Genomic DNA, 15,651 nt, shown 5'->3' with positions numbered 1-15,651 from the left:
TGTCGGTAATTGGTAGTGGAACTTCATGAACCGTTTTTTAATATAATCCTCTATTGACTCCATTTGTAATTCCCGATGCAATTGGCTATTTCTTATGAACCAAGGAGCATTAACTGCGATTCTTAGGACTTTATTTTGAAAAGATTGTATTTTTTTCCTTTTCGTGAAGGATGCCGCTCCCCAGACTTCACAGCCGAAATTATAGTAGTTGTAATTAAAAAACATTTCCCAAAAACTGGTCATTGGTCAAAAATCCTTTATTCAATCAATGATCAATTTTATTTTTGTTTTTATCAAAACTGTTTTAAATTACTATAATTCTACATTTGGTTCTCTAAATTTAGCGTCCGAAACCGTTATTAACTTTTTTCAATAAATTTCGCAACAGCAAGTACTGCGTAATATTTGTTCTTAAAATTAATGGATAACTTTTATGAAATAGAAAAACAATTTATGAAAAACATTTTATTTAAAGAAATTATTTAACAGCTGTTAAATAAAAATTACTCGCTGAATAAATTCTGTTTTATCCTTTTTTTTTAAATAAATAAAAAAATTTTGGGTTTGTTGGCCTTCGGTCACTACCTGGTGTAAACTGGATGATAGTTGCCCCCATTATAACATGGTAGTACTGTAGCATTGGTCCGACACAGGAGCCGTAATGACAACATTTACTGTTGTGGCAGTGAAGCATATATTACTTAACACTGTTTATTTCATCGAACGTTTTATAATTTTTTTTCTTTTACTAGATACCATATTCTGGTCAAAATTAAAAATGTTAAAAAAAAAGGAACATTTAAAAGTTATAAAAATTTACATTTTAAGGTTTGACATAAAAAAATTAAAAGGTAACTAAAATAAAAAAAATCGATGAAATTGTTATTTTACGAAAATAAAAACAATTACTTAAAAATAAACAGATATTTTCATAATATGAAGTCTATGTCTACATTAAATTATTTTCAGAAAATATTATACTGTTATCAACACAGGAACTATTATATGTATCAATCATTGTATTATATAAGACAATTTTTTAAACCTTTTTTTACAACATTAGAGTTTCTTTACTTTTTCATTTAAAGGTGGTTTAGAAAGTTGCTATTGAAAGTACTGGTATGAATATTAATATTTAGATAATTTCTAATTGGAAAAAAACAACATACATAACCAACGAAAAAACTTAACGCTTTCTTTCTGTCGTTTAGAATTGTCTATATTCGGATTACTTTAACATGTGCACGCCTTTTCTACATTTAAAAAAATAGATGCTTGGCGGTGTAGGCTAAAATAGATTAGTTGACAAGAAAATAATTCTGATTTCACTTGCTAAGTGAATCAGAATTATTTTCACTCTTTCAATGCTAAGATTTTTAATTGGCCGATTTGGTCATTAGGGTCAGAGTGTAATTTGATTCTGCGAGAAATGACTTAGAGGTCTGACGTTCCAACTTCCTCATAGTTAACACTAACATCCTTAGTATCAAATATTCCATCGTAAAAAGATTAGATTATAACTATAATACTTAAGTTTTTTTTTTTACAATCGTTTAGCTATATTGATTCTGGAAAATTCATCGAATAATCTTGAAAATAAAAATTATCTATTCAAATTGAAAATCAGTTAAATATTTTTAAATTTTAATTAAATATTTTAGCAATTTATTATAATACTTTATTCTAAAATTCCCAACGATCTCCAAATATTCGTTGGATAAAATATGATTATGATATTGTCGAAGGTATTTAACCTGAACGAATTTAATACTATGGCGGGCTGGACTCCTTATGTTCACCCTGGGGCCTATGGATTTGGGTCAGCTCTACACTACATGAATATTTCAAACTTTTTATATATATATAAAAATTTCGACTTTAAAAATAATTTTATTGCGAAATGAGCTCGTTAAATCGTCTAAGAATTGCAAAAACAATTAGTTATCTTTGAAGAACTCCAATGCCAAGAATTCCTAATGAAATCGCTCAGAACTAAATGAAAAGAGTTTAAATTATAAAGTTAGATGAGATGAAGGGGGTTGGGCAGCGATAATGACCAGTTTGCCCGAGTGTTAGTTGCCTCGAAGGGTTAACGCCCCTTAGTTTAATATTTCGTGGCTTCATTGCTACCCTCCTACCACCGCACTGTAATCTCCTCTCGGAAGGATTTATTTGTGAGGCCTAGGAACCTGGGATAAGAACTCATTTTAAAAAGTTAATTTGTATTCGTATGAACTCTGTGAAAGGTCCGTATCGGCGGAGCTAACATGGGCTATCGGAATCGAAGGCCGTTCGGAATCAAATACGCTTTGACCTGGACCTATTGCATTCCGTTTAATGATAAGAGAACACCTTTGTCGAAGCTGTAATTGAGGAAACGTAACTACACATTTTTCCAATTGTATGTCAATGCATTACTTTCAATTTATAACCAAGAAGTTTATTACAAAATTAAGAGGAAATAATAAAAATGAAATAGTGTTTTTCACTAATGATTCTGTTTTACCCAAGAATTTTATTTAATTTCTTAAGGGGGTTAGCCTATAGTAAGTAAAATGACAAACAAAATGTGAAGTGGTTCAGGATAAGTGAAACAAACAAAAAAGAAAAGAAAACTTATATACATATAAGTATATAAGTAACTACAAAAAAACACTCTTATATTAAGTTCTAAATACACAAAGTTAATAAAAAAAATCTGTTTAAAACTAAGTAAAACTGTTTAAAACATAACTAACTAAAAAAAAAAATACAAACTATAAAAATTTCTTTAGGTAAAAATGAGATTTCAAGATAAATGGAAATCTGAACGATTACAACTCTTTAAGGGTCAATAAAGGGTTACTTTGTAAGAAAGAATTATTAGGAAATTAATTAGTATAAAGAAATTAAGAAACATAGAAAGTATATAAAACCAAAAATAAATTTAAACTGTCACTAAATTACTGATAATCAACAATATTTGTTACTAACCGAATAGAAATACATAAACAAATTCAAAACAACAGGGAACTTCTTAAGAAACTAAAAGTAATTTGAAACATTTTCAAAAAAAGGATAATGGAATATGTTTACATCCTTTTGTATAATTATATAATCATAAAATAAGTATTATAGATTATTATGGATTTCATAGAAGAGTTAATGAAGGAGGAAGAATTATATGTCGGAAGAATTATTAATGTAACAAAATGGTGCCGTTTCTACGTTGTATTTCGTGTGACACTTTTCTAACAGTTTAACGACCCTGTTTTGGTTCTTTTTAATTTGTTTTCTTATGAAACCTCCTTTATCAAGATTGGTCATTCTTGATAAATTAATTTTTCTATTAATTTACATTTTTATATGCTCTCGAAATCACTCCGTTTTACAAGAATGTTCACAACAGTTTTAAGATATAATCTAGAATAAAAAATAATGGGTGGTATCAAGTGATAACTAAGAAACTGAAAAACCTTAATAATATAGCTTTAACCTATTATATTATTCAAATTAAATTTATTAAAAATTAAATAAAACTATCGTTGAAATACTAAAAAAAAAAAAATAATGATACACCCGGAACTCTATACCATATTGTTTTTATAGATTAATTCCTATATCATGTTTCAGATTTCATTACGTATAAGAATTTTAAAATCTCATGATATAAAAAACCCTTAACACCTTAAATATTTTTTCTCACCCGAAAATTATTAATTTACTTAAAATAATTGTTTAAACCATTTTTTATTTTAACTAGAAGTTTTAGCTCTTTATCAGCTTTCATTAATTCATATAGTTAAACCATAATGAGATTCTGGAGAAATAAAAAAAAAATACTAATTTTTATATTATTTTTAATTAATTATTTTTTTATACAGATTAAAAAAAATCAATTAGCAGTAAGATTTTTATTTATATCTGACACTTTGAAGCCAGTTTATTTCTTTATATAACTGTAAATATTTATCAATCTAGAATGAATTTATTTATTACGGTTATTTTTAGGCTTATTTATATTAGTATATTAATTACTTTTTTTATTTTATTTCACATGCTATGATAAATATCTATAAAATTTTTAATTATATAAACAGCTTTTAAATTTTCGTTTACTCATATTGTATTTAATGAATATATATTCAGATGTAAACGTTGCTTGCCAATTGTTTCCTGATACATATTCAGGGAATAAAAAGTTTGAAGTATGAAAACTATATTTAACTGATTTCTTTTTTCTTTTCCAGATAAATAAAGTTTTCATTTCGGAATATTTTCTAATTCAGAATTTCAGAAAAATTCTCAGCATTGCTCTGAAATGACTGAAGGAATAATTTGGCAATTTGAAATTGATATTTTAACCATTGTAATAATTCTAGATTCATAAAAAAAGGTTGTTAGTTTCCTCCTCCGCAACCATAAATATTACTCGTGGGTTGGAGGGGCTTTATGTTTTCAGAAGAAATCTGTGGCTAGAGTGCTGAACATGGGATATCATCAATTGCCATAAAAGTATATAAGCGTTCTTAGTTTTTAGAAATTTAACGAGAAAACCTTCATAATACAAATAAAACCTTCATAAATGAGGCATTGAATTTCAAAAACTATTCTAGTCCATTTTCTAATTTTTTTTATTTTTTATATTTGTACAATATTACCACGAGACTAAAGTATTAAAAAGAATTGAGAGTAATCCTTTCATCTCAAGGTAATACAGTAAAAAATAAAAAAATGGAGAATAGAACGGCTGGTTTTGGAATTCTACACCTCAAATTTTGTTGCATTTTTTTTTCTTTGGTAAACCTTGCCTTAAAGACAAAAATTTTAAAAGTCAGAAAAGTTGTTACAAGTTAATTTCTAGGATAAACTAATATTATTTGAATTTTTTGGTGGTTTGTTAAATGTCAAACGCGTTAAGAATAACGCCCTCGGAGTCAAAATAGCTGAGACCTCTCGCATCCTCTCCTGGGCTGGCTCCTTTCAAAAACTGCTGTCTGTCTTCAATACGTAGACCAGCAAAGCGGACCCTCCCCGCTCAACATAGTATCAACGCGCATTTGGCGCCATTGACACTGCACATTCAGTGTATAATTGATAAAGCCCTTAAAATACCCATGGTAGAAAAAGGATGCCAACTTCAACTAACATATTCCTTGCACCTATATATTCCTTATTTTCTTTCAATGGAAGGTACGAAAAGAAAGAAAAAAAAAACAACCCATAGAACTTTTATGTACCTACTTTATTCTTTTATTCTATAATTTCAACATCATCTTTTCGAGTTGCTTTTTCGACACTGGAACCTGGATCCTTTTTAAAATGTATATGACTTTTTCAATGTAATATTTACTTTTACGGATCCGACTCCCCAACGACGCGTGCGAGTTGCCAAGCGACTTGGACGCGAATTCGTAACGGTCCCTTAATCCCCTTTAGCCTAATTTATCCACGAGTAAAAATCTTCCAATTAAAGTGGACTACCCACCAAAAAAATCTCGACTTTTTTTTTTAATTGGTTCTCTGTCGAACACTTAAGCTATCTCAGTAATTAATGAGAGCTAGGTTGAAAGATAACTGGACTTTAGCTCCCTTCTATAATTGCCGTCCTTTACAAAGCTCTTACACGCCAGCCCCCATCTGGTGTGCTTTTAGAAAATTATACATTCAAGGAACAACCATGGGCTTGGGGCTCTTGTATGCCGGCCGGACCAATTTTAATAAATTTTACATGCCTGATCCTTAGAATGGAATATAGGGATTTACATATGCGTAATCATGGATTAGCATGGCCTTAAATAATTATAATGTAGATTCCATTTTTCACCGCCATCTACTGTGATTTTGAGACCAGAAAATACTTCTTTCATTATTAGATTTATGATATTCGAACTAAAAACCATCATCTCAGAGAGTCTTAACCGTATCTTCAGAGAGGAAATATCGTGTCGTAAATTTCAATAAATTAGCCTTGCACACAAAATTCGGTCCCTATGTAGGGGATGGATAAACTAATAATTATTATCAATATGAAGGCACGATGGTGGTTAAGATTAGCCCAAAATATAAAAAAACAAATAAATAAAACTGACGACTTTTCTATTCACATTATAGCCCTCAAATAACAAGATATAAAAAAGATGAACTACATAAAAGTGAGTATATATGAGTGGGTAAGAAGCCATAGGATAAAATTGACAATTTTGCCTAAATTGATAATTTCATAACTTTGTCTATAATATACAACAGGGCTGTTTAAAAAAAATCATCAAATTACCTGAAAAAATTTCACACAACTAGGGATTCTCCAACAACTGAATTGTTGTGTTCACCCCATGATTACGGTGATTATTTTATGGTTTTATGGACATCATAGTCAGAAAGAAAGATGGGGGGGTGTCCATGTCTGTGACCATGTATTTTTAAATTTCATCAAAATCCCTTAAGATTTTCTGTTCATCAATTAGTACCGTAAACTGCCGTAGGTTAACGAGTTTTCAAGTACTCGCATCAATCAAGCAATGATATACTTAATTGTTCTCATTTCAACGTACATATAATTATAAAAATGATTTTATTTTTTATTTTTAAGGTACTCTGAGTACGGTTTTAAATACCACCTAGAAACACCGATTTCGACGAACCAACGGAGAGAAGATGATCGAGTTACGTACATCAATAAAGGCCAATTTTATGGAATCACCATGGAGTACATCCCCGATCCAGACAGACCGCTCAAAGCACAGACAGTCAAAGTGAGTAATTAATCTTTTTCATAATATCTGTTAATTCTTATCAGTATTTCTTATTGTTCATAAATAATTTATGTACACTTTGTTGATACTTGGGACTTGGGTTTTGTATGAATAGAATTGTCCAGTATTTACTCAACTAAAACTAAGTAAGTCTAAATATCTATTTAAATAATGATTTAATAATTAATAAAAAATAAAAAATTAAATTATGATTTCTATTATTGAATATAGGAATTGGTTTTTGTCAGTTCTGTTTAGAACATTTCCGTATATTATCAAAGCTTTAAATTCTGAATCAAAGAATAGATGTTACACGTTCGATATCTGAACTATCACTGTTTTTTTTTTGCTTATTGATATGAAGTAAAAAATGGACATAGTATTTTATTAGATTTTTGCTTATTTATAATTTTATTGCTGCCTATTTAATTCTCTTATTTATTTATTATTTACCCTCCAAGTGTTCCTAAATTACCATTTTATATAGTTCTGATCATGATTAAATTTTTAAGAAAATCGTTTAGAGCATTTTATAATTTTTTTAGGAGTTAATTATAATTTTATTTACCGCGAAATATTAATATAAACTGCCACAATCAAGGCCAGTGAGTATTACAGCTTCAAGCATTCATTTATACTAAATTAATAATTATAATTGCGATGAAATATCACAGCTGTAAAAATAGGTAAAGTAATATAATAATAATAATTAAATAATAAGAGAACAATATAAACACATTTATTTATTATTTGTTTTTAAAACCATTTACAAATTGAATCTGTCTCTGATCCAATAATAGTAATAATCAATCATATAGTTTTTTATAATTAAAATATTAAAAATAAGTTATATTAAACCTATTTCAATTGAAAAATATAGAAAATTAAACATTAAGCAACACTAAACTAGGATAAAAGTTGATATGCTTAAAATATATTAATAAATATTAAATAACTTAAATAGAAGGGTTAAACTTTAAATGTAAAAACATACAACTATCAAACGTTATAATACTGTGATCATTAGCATTCATATACTTTAAAAAAAAATTATTAATATGAATTTTTTTCAATCAAATTTTTTTTTTTAAATACAAAAGATGTGTGTTTAAAGTATGTAAATATAAAAGACATGTTTATTTCGGCGATAGGTTACATTTTTTGCGTGAATGAGACAAATTAGAACTTTTTGTCAAAAAGTTTTTTGTTTTCTCCTTTTGTGTGCTTCAGACTCCTCGAATGTCTAAGCGTTCAGTGCCACAGATCATTTCGCGGAATACTGAAGCGATAACAGTCTACGTTTCTTGTTCGTTTCTTTTTTGGAGGGTGTTCGGTCAACAACAAAGCATAAAACACAAAGCGACAATTTTAATGACTGTTACATGAAGATTGAGAAAGAGGTGAAGATACTGTTTGACTAATTTGAGGAGAGTGGAGGATAGAAGGGAAGGCTGCGGGCTCTTTCGGATGTTGGTCACGTCCCCGTGCAAGGAATGTGAAACTTCCAACCGTTTTCTTCTGATTAAAACGAAATATTCCTCTTTTAGAAGACAAGTGATCTTTTTTTCCCCCTGCGAGAGGCCGCCCATGCATTATGTATAGAATTCGTTTTTGCAGGGAGCTTGCCTCAGGTCCCTTCACAGTTTTCATTAAATGATTTTCCTTGGCCTTCGGGAAGGGTTCTCCAGCGGATGCGTAGTTGTTGCCCGCTGTTTCCTCTCTTTTTCCGATGCAGGATGTCTTATTTCTGCGCAATATTAAGTAAACTTGGAGATCCTTAAATGGTTTAATTAATCCAAATGCATCCTCTACCTTGCCAACGGGCTTATGTCTTCTTAAAAGGATCCAGAAGGCCCGAATATGAATGATGCTATTAACTCTAATAAAAGAGCATAAACCCAATTGGTCCTTAATTAATTAATATCCTGGATAATTATAAAAGGGTGAAATACAAATTATGGTCGGAATCAGTTCTGGGGAGCATTATTATCATGAAATTATTAATAAAATATTCAAAACGAGATAGGAACTATTACTAAACTACAATATAGCAACTTCTGGGAAAACAAACACTGTTAAAACTCTATAAATATTTTATTTATGAATTAGATGAAGTTTCGGACTTCGTATTGTCTATTTCATTGTCAGAGCACTCGTCTAATCGTCGATAAAATGTACTCCATCAAATTATAAATTATCTTTATATATTTAATTAATTTCTGCAGTAATCCATGTTGCTATTTCCAGTTCCCTAACTGCACTAATATGAAATCCGAAAAGTCACCAATTTCGTAAATAAAATATGTATGTTGTAAGGGTGTTTATTGAGGGGGGGCTGCTCCTGTTATTATTATTATTATTATTTTAATAATAATTTTAATTTAACTCTGTAAGATTTGAACTTTTCACTTTCCTGTAGTGAGTTTAGACAATTTTATATTCTATACAAACATAACATTGCTTCGATAAAATCTCCATATTTTAATTTCAGAGATATTGGTTATGATTTTAAATTTGCAAATTTCCCTCAAGAAAGTTCTGCAAATAACATTTCTTGAAACTTTTCAGGAGGAAGAAAAATCTTACTATTGACCAAGTTAGCCGAATATTCATTGGCTTTTCCTGTACTAGTACCTGTCAGATTAATTCAGTAAGCTTTTTCAGCTGAAAAATTGTTTGGTTCAATTTTTTAGTTGTCACGTTTTTTAGAGGATGAAGCCCTTCACTTGAATAAATTCTGAGTAAAATATTAACTGCAATTTTCGGAGTTTGAAGTAAGCTCTCGAATTACCCAACGTTTTGGATTTTCAAATTAAGGGAGTGGGCTATAATGACTAATAACTATAAATCGAATAGTTGTTAGAAGGCAAATTATAAATAAAAGTCGAGTTTCTTCCTTTATAATATTCTCATCGAATTTTAATTTCATGTTTCTAATGATATGCCCTAATTATTGGTGATATTTCCCGATCCAAGCAGACTGTACACAATTATATCATATACTCAAGTGAACTCAAATCTGTAGAAGTATTCCAAAAATTCTAATAACTCGTATGCAACAGTTTTCTATAATCCAAATCCTTCTTCAGAAATTTCGAATGGAGCTTACTCAAACTTATGTGACATTTGTCTCTTTTTAGTGAACCTCAAACATTCCTTATTCAGCCGAAATCGGAACATTAGAAATGACATACAAAAGGAAACTGAATGAACTTTGGAAGCGAGATCCCAGAATTTATTAGAAATTAATGGCCGTGCTGGGATTTGAAAGAACCAGTTAATTGGTCAATACTTTTGGGAACAGACACCGCGGTGAGCTCAACCAAAAAAAAACGTTATAGGGAAACGGTACTATCTCGTGATTTATCGTTAAATTGTAAGATTAATTAATTTAAGCATTAGCTATTAAATAATATTTAAAAAAATTAAATTAAGATAAAAATATATTTATTTCAATAATGATTTGATTGAAATTAACAATGAATAAAGCAAGAAAGAAAAAGTCAATATTTTAAAAATAATCTGAAACTGTTCTTTTTTTATTTTATAAATAAAAAAAGTTATCTTAGCTGAATTTATTGGGCATTCTGATCCGAAAATTGTAGCTTATATAGGCAATAGAATATTTGCAGAAAAAAGTAATTTACTAATTTTTTTAATTACTTTTCTTTCATAACTAATAATTAATACATCCGTCATGTATCAGTTTATAGGTTGTTTATTTCTATGTATACTAGTTCATATAGATTCTTAAGTCTAATCTTTAACCGAGAATTATAGATTTTATAAATTATTCAAGAAAAATGGCATTTATTTTGTCGAATTCGTTTCAACATCATTTTTTTCTTTCGATTCTTTGTATCCCGTAGCACAGGTAGAGCTTCATTGATAGATTGACTTGGTTTTTGTTTTCCTTTTAATAATGTTTCGTCAGGTGAGTGTTATTACCGGAGTACGTGGCCAGCATACGGATTTGTTTAATCAGCAGTCGCTAGTTCTTCTTATTTTCATCTTCTTGCCGGGGAAATAATTGGACTATTGATCCATCCACGGTTAACGAATATGATTAAAAAGTATTTTCGAAAAAAATTCTAGGTAAGTTAGATGCCCCAAATTCTGAAAGCGTATTTTACTAATAATATTTTTTTAATAACCTTAATGTTTTTGTTTTGATTTGTTTTATTTTATTTTTTAGTAATGAACACATGTAAGCAACCATGAAAAAAAAAATGAATACCTCCTTAAATTTGAGGTTTTACATTTCAAGTTACATAGAATCCAAAACTCTAATAAAAACAAATATATTTTTCCCCTTTCGCTGCTTTCCACCGAAACTACCGAGCATTTTTTTTTTTTGTAGTTTGATACCAAAGTTACAGGTCATCTCAAGATCTCTTCATTTCCAACTTTTCTTTTAAAAATATACCAAAAATTTTTTATATTGGACTTCGAATCCAAGGTGGTTATAAAAACCGTGTTGATACACCAGATATTTTATTATTTTTTAATTACTGATATAATAAGCAATTCAAATAACAAACTACTGGACAATAATTTACAGCGTTTTAAATAAACAATCTAAATAATCATCGAAGACTTCAAAATATTTCGTAGAGGAAGTCGGCGGAGTGCCGTTTTCATCCACTCATACCTTTCTTCGATCTGTAGTATTTTATATTACGTCGTTAGTGTAGTCAATTTTATTTTTTGAATTTTTGTGCCTCTTCTTCAAACAAGCAACATGAAACTTGAAGCACAATTCAAATACAATGATATATTGGTTTGATAAGTAGAGAGTTTAAAGACCCTGTGGAAACTATTGTATCAGGTGTTCCAACATCCTGAATAAAAAATTTGAGATAAAAAGGGCCGATTATATTATTGTCAACAATATAATACTATATATAGGTTGTGAGTGTTGTCGAAGTCATTACTTGTAAATTTATTGTTTTTACTATTCGGTTTAACAGACCTATTGGAGTGTTAGGATCACTCTAGTAGGAGAAGCTTCCAGTATATTTAGAAAAACTTTATAGTTCTATCGATACCTTTTCGAGTTTAGGTAGTCGCTTAGTAAAACTGTAAAAAGATGTAAAAAATAATTTCGTTTCATCATGATTCTAATAGTGACATTATTGTCCATACTAACAGAGAGAAATGCGATAATAAAAGCCATTGATAGCTAATTAGCCATGCTGCCCAAATACATTGGGTTGCTACAATACACAGCATACCAATCAATCCATGATCGGACATACACTACATATATTCATATGATATAAAAATAATTTTCCTTTTCCTTTTCCTTTTACAATTAATACTCGTCAACACACTAAATACAAATATTTTATTTTTTAATCTTGCAATTTCATTACACTTAACAATTTTATTCTCCCTATCTCACTCTCTCAGACCTCCTATTTCCAGTGATCTGCTATCCACGTTCGATAAGTTAAACTAATTAAACAAATTTATCATCAGACAGCAATGTAAAGTGAAACCAACAACATAATAATCACCGCAGTAAATCAATTTATAAAAAGAAAAGAATAAATTTAAAAGGTGCTTCGTCACGGAGTTAACTTAAAAAAATAAATAAAAATGAATAGATACATATTTAGAGTTGGCTAATTCACACCTTTCTGATTAAATCTAAATATATGCAACATATATGTATTTATATATTTATTATCTTTAAGGTTGAAAAATGCTGGATGTTTTATTCGAAAACCGCTAATTCAATATCGCATATCAGGTGGAGTTAAAAACTTCTAGTATTTCAAAAGCAGACCGCTAAAACCAGATACCTCTTCTCCGACCGCACAGTGAGTCAAAGTCCTATGAAATTTATTTTAGGTGGGTAAAATTTATATCACAATCAAGTATGTCTTCGCGTCAGACACATTATATCAATCCTAAACTCCGAAGATACTAATTTGGATAGCCAAATAGCGTTAATAATGTCATTGATTTCTTTCCCACTGGACGAATGTTTTGGAATAATTATCAAGTTTTTGTCTTTATGTCTAACTGTTTTAACACTTTACAGTTTTTATGTATTCCTTTGCTTTAGCTAAGATCTTTAATACCTCACTTTCTTATGATCCTGGATCTAACTAAAACTGGTCCAGAAATTAGTGTTTTTTACTTTTATTTTATAACAAAGTAAATCTAAAACATGTCCATATCCAGAACAGAACACGATTTTTAGTAAATGAACAATTTTTTACAATTTTCCATGTTTTTTCAGCCATTTTTTATTAACAGAAAAATCTTCTAAGATATTGTTGATAGTAAAAAAAGAAATAAAACAAACAGAAATCAACGACATTCGAAATTTCAAGGCTGTTTTTCGGAACGATTAAGTTTAGCCTAGCCAATTCTGGGCTTTAAACCGTTGTGAGACAGAAAAATTACGATTCTACAATCTTATTTCATTTCTTAACGCTGATAGGTTTAATTACAACATTAGAAAAAACATGGAATTCCGCAATCGACATTGTTTTTAAAATTGAAGTATTTTTAGACATTTGTTAATTTTCCATACTTATTTCCAGAGCGTTGTTATGCTGATGTTCAGAGAAGAAAAAAGCCCAGAAGATGAAATCAAAGCTTGGCAATTCTGGCATGGTCGTCAACATAGTGTTAAACAGAGAATTCTTGATGCAGGTAAGGGATATTATGTTTTTAATTGCTTATGTACCTTTAGTTTTTTTTTACTAAACGATTTGTCACTTAATTTTATATTTAATTAACATTTACTTCATACGTTATGCCTTCTCAAAACAAAAATCTTTTAAAAATGGAGGTGTCAACACCATGTATAGATAGGGTCATTTAAATTATAAAATAATTAATCTTATCATAATAAGTAAGGGTTATTAAGTTTAAATTATCGAATATCAAAACAGGAAATTAATATTTTTTAAGATAATAAACTTTATCGCTTTTAGTTTACGCATTTATAAGTTACATGGTTGTAAATATATAGTACGAATCGTATTTATGATCATCTAGTAATTTCAGTTTATTCGTATAAATATTTTCCTAAATAAGTAACTAAAAAATATTAGAACATTTAAGTCAATCGGTGCCGGCTATAGAAATTTGACGCCGCCAAGCAATTACGTAATGAGATCTCCCCCTCCCCTCTACTAAAATAATGTTGAGTTCGCATTATTTTTCAAAAACAGTAATCAAAAGAATTTCTAAACGAACTTGCTGATAACAAGTTATCTTATAACTTTTAGTATTCCTCCTTATAGGAGCGGATTAAGCGGCTAGAGAACTAAGTGGTCGCTTAGGGTTTCGGATAGCACAGGGCCTCGAGAGACCTCCTAATCTTATATTTCAACTTAACAATTTTTGAAATGACTAAAAAGGTCCAAAAAACCTGCTATAAAATATCTGAACGAATCTTGGAACAAAATGTTAAATTAGTGGGATTTAATTTAATGGATGTTTTATCAGAACTTTCTTCAAACATTTATATTTGGAGCTCCAAAAATCTTTACCGCTTAGGTCCTTCATATGTCTTGACCCACCCCTGCTTCCATTACATTCCATGAAAGAGTAAGAACCGTAGGCGCCCCTATTCCCCTTACTCCTTTACCGAGGATCGAACTAGTGAATAATCAATTATTATTATTATTACTTCATTATTATTTAAAACCTACCTCATCAGTCATAAATGAAAGATAGATGACCCAAGAAAAGTTTTGCGTGATACAATTCAAAATTAATTTCTTAATCTGTTGTAAATTTCTTCAAGTTGTGTTTCATTCAGTAAATTTCTGATTTATTTTGTTTAGAGTTAGGCTAAAATTAATTTATCTCATAGTTTTTATATTTTTTTATAATTTCCAAAAAGTTGAGGTTCCATAGACTTAGGTATCGTCCGGCACTGAAATCAATTACATTTTTTATCAAAATATTGTTAAATCAATTCTGCTGTATTTTATTATAATATTCATTATATTATAATAAATATCGCAATGATTTTACTTTTAATTCAATTAAAAAATAAAAATACCAAATTATCTTTTCATTTTAGTAAGTTCAAATAATAAGAAATGTTAATTTTTTTATATAATTTTAACATAAATTTATAATTTTAAATCTTAGTTCCCGACACTTTTTTAATTATTTTTTTATAAGCCATGACTTACGATATTAATTTTTTTTTCAAAATTAAAAAATTTAAAATAATCGTTCACCTCCTAAAATCCCATGTAAATTCTTGAAATTAAGCTTAAAAATAAAAAGTTTCTGTCTAAATTTAACTAGTCAAGTTAAAATTTCGATTTAGTGATATTGTTAAATTTTATTCCTGTTGGACTGCGACATAAATGTAATTGATAAATATATATGTTGAAACATTCGATTTCAATAATTTACTACTTTTTGTGTGTGTGTGTGTGTGTGTGTGTGTGTTAAGAACCTCATCAGCATTTACTTAAAGAAATTATCAACTTCAGGCAAAAATGCTTACATAATCGATGCCATCAGGGGCTGAACAGCTAATAATTACGGGTTACGCCGAGCCATGGGCGTAGGTTGAGGTGGTAAGAGGACGTTGCCCTCTTCATCGAACAACGAAGAAATTTTTATGTCATATTGTTTAAAATAATTACATATATAACAACAGGATAAAAATTTTATATTTACGATGGTAGTAAACTTAGTTTAGACGAAAAAACTTTATCTTCATATTTATATAATATTTCGTGAATATAAATCTTAATTGCATCACAAAAATGGAGTTGGAGAGCTAAATGTAATAACTAGAAAATTCTGGGAAAACTGTTAATTTTTTTTAAAAAACTAAAAAAATTTTGTTTTTTCTACGTTTAAAAACATGTTCAAAATGTATAATTTTTAAAGTTAGGGTAATAGTAGTAAATTAGTTTGATCCAAT

General features: G+C 29.0%; 1 protein-coding gene across 4 annotated transcripts in view; it reads left to right on the top strand.

The window, feature by feature from the left end:
• Nucleotides 1-15,651, top strand: part of grh (grainy head) — a 120,422-nt gene that overhangs the window by 92,225 nt on the left and 12,546 nt on the right. For all 4 annotated transcript variants that reach the window (XM_014418932.2, XM_014418933.2, XM_014418934.2 and 1 more), the window contains 2 exons: nucleotides 6,572-6,734; nucleotides 13,292-13,403. In XM_014418932.2, the coding sequence (XP_014274418.1) occupies nucleotides 6,572-6,734; nucleotides 13,292-13,403 (275 nt within the window). The remainder of the gene's footprint in view (nucleotides 1-6,571; nucleotides 6,735-13,291; nucleotides 13,404-15,651) is intronic.

The sequence above is a fragment of the Halyomorpha halys genome, unplaced genomic scaffold (genome assembly GCF_000696795.3).
Source record: "Halyomorpha halys isolate HHAL.00 unplaced genomic scaffold, Hhal_1.1 Scaffold213.1, whole genome shotgun sequence".
Lineage (NCBI taxonomy): Eukaryota > Metazoa > Arthropoda > Insecta > Hemiptera > Pentatomidae > Halyomorpha > Halyomorpha halys.
Note: the sequence above shows the minus strand (reverse complement) of the source record. Positions and strands in the feature narration are given on the sequence as shown.